This window comes from Trachypithecus francoisi, unplaced genomic scaffold, assembly GCF_009764315.1.
Source record: "Trachypithecus francoisi isolate TF-2019V2 unplaced genomic scaffold, Tfra_2.0 Lachesis_group12, whole genome shotgun sequence".
NCBI classification, from domain to species: domain Eukaryota; kingdom Metazoa; phylum Chordata; class Mammalia; order Primates; family Cercopithecidae; genus Trachypithecus; species Trachypithecus francoisi.
Genome location: NW_022681457.1, coordinates 88,284,651 through 88,291,481, shown reverse-complemented (window position 1 = coordinate 88,291,481; position 6,831 = coordinate 88,284,651). Strand labels below are relative to the sequence as shown.

The 6,831-nt window shown below is 50.2% G+C and overlaps 1 protein-coding gene across 2 annotated transcripts; it reads right to left on the bottom strand.

Moving 5' to 3' along the window:
- Nucleotides 1-2,012: 2,012 nt before the first annotated feature.
- LSM10 (LSM10, U7 small nuclear RNA associated) lies at nt 2,013-6,451 on the bottom strand. Of its 2 annotated transcripts, XM_033227095.1 has the most exons (3): nt 6,264-6,439; nt 5,736-5,932; nt 2,013-2,744 (listed from the first exon to the last, which is right to left on the bottom strand). In XM_033227095.1, exon 3 carries the CDS (start codon nt 2,718-2,720, stop codon nt 2,349-2,351), a length of 372 nt encoding a protein of 123 aa, XP_033082986.1. In that variant the 5' UTR covers nt 2,721-2,744; nt 5,736-5,932; nt 6,264-6,439; the 3' UTR covers nt 2,013-2,348. The 2 variants fall into 2 exon arrangements, with proteins under 2 accessions (XP_033082986.1, XP_033082985.1); XM_033227094.1 differs by lacking the exon at nt 5,736-5,932 and having other exon boundaries at nt 6,264-6,451.
- Nucleotides 6,452-6,831: the final 380 nt, after the last annotated feature.

Here is a 6,831-nt window from a genome sequence, read left to right as displayed (position 1 = left end):
TGGGTGGATGTGAATGCAGATTCCTGGGTGCTAGATTCCAGTTCAAGTCTAGGTGAGGAGGAGCCAGGAAAGTGCATTTCCTACACACATCCCAGTTGGTCCTGATGAGGTGGTCTGCAGATAACATCTGACAGACTGAACCAGAATGTGAATGCAGTGCCCTCGGGCTGCTAATGTCCACATGAACATTCCTCTCAAATCTCTCTCAAGAATGACAGCATCTTAAGGTCAGGGGCCCTGCTTTATTCAAAACTCTGCCACAGCAGTTCTCAAGCTGGATTTAATCTTTGTTTTCTTTTTTCTTTCTTTTTTTTTTTTTGAGAGTCTTGCTCTGTTGCCCAGGCTGGAGTGCCATGGCATGATCTCGGCTCACTGCAACCTCTGCCTCCTGGGTTCAAGCAATTCTTGTGCCTCAGCCTCCCAGGTAGCTGGGATTACAGGCACACGCCACCATGCCCGGCTAATTTTTCTATTTTTAGTAGAGATGGGGTTTCACTATGTTGGCCAGGCTGGTCAGGAACTCCTGGCCTCAAGTGATCCATCAGCCTCAGCCTCCCAAAATGCAGGATTACAGGTGTGAACCACTCTGCTCAGCCTCATCTTTGTTTTCTTTGACCACCTCCCCCACTAGGGTATAAGCTCCTATATAAAAAGGTTCAAATCTCACTTGACAATGTGTGCTTGGCCAGACCTAGTGGCTCACGCCTATAATCCTACCAGTCAGGGAGGCTGAGGCAGGAGGATGGCTTGAGCCCAGGAATTCAAGACTAGCATGGGCAACATAGTGAGACCTCATCTCTATTGAAAACAAAACAAAAAGATGATGTGTGCTTAGCAGAAGGCCTTGGCACATGGCAGGTGTGCTGTGGATATCTGATGAGTTCAAACCTCTGGTTCCACGGGACAAAGCCATTTTTTTCTTTCTTTTCTTTTTTTTTTGAGATGGAGTCTCCCTCTGTTGCCCAGGCTGGAGTGCAGTGGCGTGATCTTGGCTCACTGCAACCTCCACCTCCTGGTTCAATTCAAGCGATTCTCCCACCTCAGCCTCCTGAGGAGCTGGGATTACAGGTGTGCACCACCACGCCTGGCTAATTTTTTTTTATTTTTTATATTTTTAGTAGAGACGGGGTTTCACTATGTTGGCCAGGCTGGTCTCGAACTCCTGACCACAAGTGAGCCACTTTCACTAAGACAGTTGTTTGCCTGTGGCAGGCCTAGAATGACAACAATACAGCTACTACAAGGATGTGGGTTTTTTTTTTTTTGAGACGGAGTCTCGCTCTGTCGCCCAGGCTGGAGTGCAGTGGCCAGATCTCAGCTCACTGCAAGCTCCGCCTCCCGGGTTTACGCCATTCTCCTGCCTCAGCCTCCCGAGTAGCTGGGACTACAGGCGCCCGCCACCTCGCCCGGCTAGTTTTTTTGGTATTTTTAGTAGAGACGGGGTTTCACCGTGTTAGCCAGGATGGTCTCGATCTCTTGACCTCGTGATCCGCCCGTCTCGGCCTCCCAAAGTGCTGGGATTACAGGCTTGAGCCACCGCGCCCGGCAAGGACGTGGGTTCTAACCCTGAGAACCCAATAACTCTCAGATCAGAGATGGAATTCCTGCTATTAGCAGCGCTCTCACACCCCGGGGAGGGCCCAGGTTACTCCAATCTCCCTGCTTCAAGAAACAGCAATGAGACTAACAGCCTCTTCAACAGGGACTCTGAGTAGAAAAGCCATTTTCCACCTGCCCAGACTGAAGTACTCTCCTACCATTCTCAAATTGCTACATATTAGAATTGCCTAGGAAATTAAAAAAACTCCCAGCCCTCAGACCATACCCCATACCAACGAAATATGAATCTCTGAGAGTGGGACAGGTGATTCCAATGTGCAGCCAAGCTTGAGTCTGCCCCCGACTACACAGGACGGTCTGGGAGCCCAGCACACAGAAGGGAAAGCCTGGGGCATGGACCTGTTTGTATTCAAGTTGGGTTTCACAAGAAAATGAACACAACTGCAAGGGGAATGGAGACAGTTAGACTGAGCATGTTTAATTATCCTCACTGGGAGAGTTGAAAACTACTTGACAGGTTCCATGATCAATAAGTCAGAGATTCAGATCATCAAAAAGGGGGATTGTCACCTACCCCAAGGCCACAGACAGATAGGATTCTGGGTCCTAGAGGCAGTCTGGGAGGTGGAACCCTGTGAAAGGCAGCTTTGACAGGTGGTGTCTGTTGGACACCAGCTTCTGGCCTGGCCTTGCTCTCTTCTCGGGTTCCAGACAGGGTATGAGGGCAGGGAGCTGGCTCCAGAGAACACTGGAGGAAGCCGAGTTGGGGCCAGGGCTTGCTGAGGCCCTCACTTATGGTTTTTGGAGGGAAATTCCCACCGGCCTTGGCCCTTGCCACCAAAGTTCCGCACCCGATGGATAATCTGCAGCTGCTGCTCAATGGTCGAGGTGATGTTCACGTCATCTGGGATGTGGACGTAGCGGACATTGCGGCCTGTCACAAAGAGGTCATCCAGCTTGACCTGATGCCCCCAACGGTCCGTGTAGGTGACTTTGGCCAGGCGGATGTTCATGAAAGCATCGACATTGTCTATGCGTCCGTGGGCCACGCTCTCATCCCGCAGGTCCACAGTAGTTACCCGGCCCTGGAGGCCCTGCAGTAGGATGATCAGGCTGTTCTCAGAGATGGTCCGCTCCTTCACTGAATGGCTCAGTGCCATTCTTCCACACCAGCTACCTGCTTGCTGTGGACAGGAGCACACAGATGGCAGCTATAGCAGAGTAGGGGGTACAGTTGCCAACTCACCTCCACCAGGTTCTCAAACAAAATTCCCACCACAGACCACCTCTGCAATTTTTGTATCTGTGGACACAGATACTTCCCGCACATGTCTCATGGAATCCTCACACCAACTTGCAAGGCAAAGATTACTTATGCTTATTTTATGAATGAGAAAAATATGGCTAGGATGGCCAGGCACACTGGGATACACCTGTAGTACTAGCTACTCAGGAGACTGAGGGAGGAGCTTCACTTGAGCCCAAGAGTTCTGCTGACCTGCTTGGGCAACATAGCAAGATCCACTCAGTTTGAGACCAGCCTGGCTAATACGGTGAAACACCATTTCTACTAAAAATACAAAAAATTAGCTGGGCGTGGTGGCACACGCCTGTAATCTCAGCTACTCAGGAGGCTGAGGCAGGAGAATTGCTTCAAGCCGGGAGGCAGAGATTGCAATGAGCCGAGATTGCGCCATTGCACTCCAGCCTGGACAACAAGAGCAAGACTCTGTCTCAAAAAATAAAGAAAATAGGCCGGGCGCGGTGGCTCAAGCCTGTAATCCCAGCACTTTGGGAGGCCGAGACGGGTGGATCACGAGGTCAGGAGATCGAGACCATCCTGGCTAACACGGTGAAACCCCGTCTCTACTAAAAAATACAAAAAAACTAGCTGGGCGAGGTGGCGGGCGCCTGTAGTCCCAGCTACTCGGGAGGCTGAGGCAGGAGAACGGCGTGAACCCGAAAGGCGGAGCTTGCAGTGAGCTGAGATCCGGCCACTGCACTCCAGTTTGGGCGACAGAGCGAGACTCCGTCTCAAAAATAAATAAATAAAAATAAAATAAAATAAAGAAAATGATGAGCATTTCTATTGAGCCAGGGACAAGAAAAGGATGCCTTATGGCTTCTAATCAACAGTAAAACGTAGGTAATGGTCAATGCAATGTTCAAAAAACGATTACAGAAAGAAGGGAAGGGAAAGAATTTAGAGAAACAATAATTATAAAGGAAGATCACTGTCCTTGTCAATTATATGATTATCTACATTGAGAATTCAAGATAAATTATTAGGACCAACAACAAAAGTCAGTATCATTCCTAATAATATATTAATTTAAATAAATCAATTAATTTTTAAAAAGGAAAAATATGGCTAGGAGAGGTAACTTGCCCAAGGTCACAGTAAATAAGTGGAATTGCTGGAATTCAAATCCGTAGCCGTAGGCCAGGCACAGTGGCTCCCACTTGTAATCCCAGCATTTTGTGAGGCCGAGTCGGGTGGATCGCCGGAGGCCAGGAATTCAAGACCAGCCTGGCCAACATGGTAAAATGCTGTCTCTACTAAAAATACAAAAATTAGCCGGGCATGGTGGTGTGCACTTATAATCCCAGCTGCTCCGGAGGCTGAGGCAGGAGAATCGCTTGAATCCGGGAGGTGGAGGCTGCAGTGAGCCAAGATCATGCCACTGCCCTCCAGCTTGGGTGACAGAGAGAGACTGTCTCCAAAAAAAAAAAAAAAAAAAAATCCATAGCTGCCTGGCTCCAAACCTCACACCAGGTGTACATTAGAATCATCTGGCGAGTTTTTAACTCGACCTTCCCCACCCCAGATTGATTCATTTGGTTAGAGGGGTGGGCCCAGATTTCCTATTTTGTAAAAGTTCCCGGCTGGGCGCGGTGGCTCACACCTGTAATCCCAGCACTTTGGGAAGCCGAGGCGAGTGGATCATGAGGTCAGATCGAGACCATCCTGGCTAACACGGTGAAACCCTATCTCTACTAAAAATACAAAAAAATTAGCCGGGCATGGTGGCGGCGCCTGTAGTCCCAGCTACTCGGGAGACTAAGGCAGGAGAATGGCATGAACCCGGGAGGTGGAGCTTGCAGTGAGCCGAGATCACGCCACTGCACTCCAGCCTGGGCGACACAGTGACTCTGTCTCAAAAAAAAAAAAAGAAAACAAAAAAGAAAAAAAAAGCTCCCCAGGTAACTCCAAAGTGCTGAGGGGTACTGGTTAGAAATGCATAATCTCAGGTCTCTCCCCAGGCCTGTTCTGAGATAATCCACTCCTTCACTGAGTGGCTCACTGCTATTCTTCCACACTGACTGGAAACAGACTCTGCATTTCAACATGACCCTGTATGTGAATTAGATACACGTGAAGGTTTGAGACTCAGTGCTTGACACCAATAGTTCTCATACATTAGTGTGTATCAGAACCATCTGAGGGGCTTATTATCTCAGCTTGCTGGGTCGCACTCCCATTTTGACTCAGGAGGTCTGAGGTGAGGCCAGAGATGGTCATTTCGAACATATTCCCAGGTGATGCTGATGCTGCTGGTCAGGGGCCCACGCTCTGGGAACTATTGGTTTACACCACGCAGCTGTTACATAAGTAGAAATTTAGGTAATGAGGCCGGGCGCAGGGGCTGATGCCTGTAATCCCAGGATTTTGGGAGGCCAAGGGGAGTAGATCACCTGAGGTCAGGAGTTCAAGACCCGCCTGGCCAACCCAGTATCCACTAAAAATACAAAAATTACCTGGGCATGGGAGCACCTGTAATCTCAGTTACTTGGGAGGCTGAAGCAGGAGAATCGCTTGAACCCAGGAGGCAGAGGTTACAGTGAGCCAAGATTGTGCCACTGCCCTGCAGCCTGGGTGACAGAGTGAGACTCTCAGAAAAAAAAAGAAAGAAAATAAATCTAGATAATGAATGGGGGGCGGGAAACCCAACCGGTAGTATATAAGGTACATAGGTTTTGAAGGTAGAGAAACCCAGGTTGGAATCCTCACTCCACCTCGAATTATGTAAACCTAGAAAAGTTAATGTCTCTGAACCTGTTTCCACATTTATTAAACTACAGGAGAAATAAAGCTACCAGAATCACACTCCACTGAAGGTACTCTCCTTTGATTTCAACGTACCCCGATATTGTATTAGTGCACTATGTCTTACCTATCCCTTATTTTCAGACCCTGAGTTAACGGGGGTGAAACGCTCATCTCTTTACGACCTCACTCAGCATCCCGTCCAGGGCTGTGCTGTGTGGCACTAAGCGTGGCAAGCTAGACTAGGCCAGTGATGAGCGGAGCTGGGAGCTAAGTCCTTGGGCAGGGCCTAACGACCAGCCACTCGGCTGCAGCCTGACGAATCTGCGATTAAGCAAAGGTAGGGGGTTGCTGCTGTGACTGCAAAGAGCAATCACCGGACCTCGAGTCAGACCCGGGTTCTAGGACAGGCTCTGCCACCTTCTAGGAGGGAGACCAACTTAGCAAACCACTTAGCTTCTCCAAGCTAGCTAAGCTACCGGTAAAACGGGATGAGCACCCCTTACTCAGAGCAGCGGGAGCAGGTCTGGGGAAATGAGCTATACTCGGTAAATGGGGAAGAAAACGCTTCCTGGGCTCCGGCACCTCCTTCCGGAGGTCCTGGCATCCCCCGCATTCCGCCCCGGGGCTCCCTGCACCGCCAACCCGGACCCACCACGCGACATTCCTTCCGCTTTCCCCGTCTGGGTCGCCGCCGAAGCTAGCGGGCGCCTGGACAGGCTGCCTCCCGCCGGCTGCAGCAGGACGGAGAAACCACGCCGGCGACCGGGCCGCTCTGTCCTCCGGGCGCGGAGTGCGTCAGTGCTCTGCGAGTCATCGCGGCACGGAGAAACTACGATTCCCAGAATGCTTCGCGGCGCGGGGCTCGCCCTCAGCAAATGCCGGCCTGCGTCATTGAAGTCTCCTTCACTAGTCGTTCATTCATTCCGCACGCATTCATTGAACGGACACCCTGGGCCGGGGTCCTTCCCAGGCTTCGGCATAGAGCAGTGACAAAGATCAAGTGGCTCCCCGAGCTGATGGCGCTTCAGGGGAGAGAGTCTTAGGAAAACAAACAAGAAAAATAGGGAAAAAGTTCTTCAGAAGATTAAAAGTGTGACGTGGTAGTGACTAGGTGGTCTTTTATTGGATTGTCAGGGGTGTCCTGAGAAGGTGACATTTGAGTTGAGATTAGTGTCATGAAGCCAAGCTTGTGAAAACTATGGGAGGAGCATTGCAATTAG

What these genes read in the sequence shown, in the direction of transcription:
- LSM10 (XM_033227094.1), bottom strand. Translation starts at nt 2,720, where the DNA reads ATGGCACTGAGCCATTCAGTGAAGGAGCGGACCATCTCTGAGAACAGC.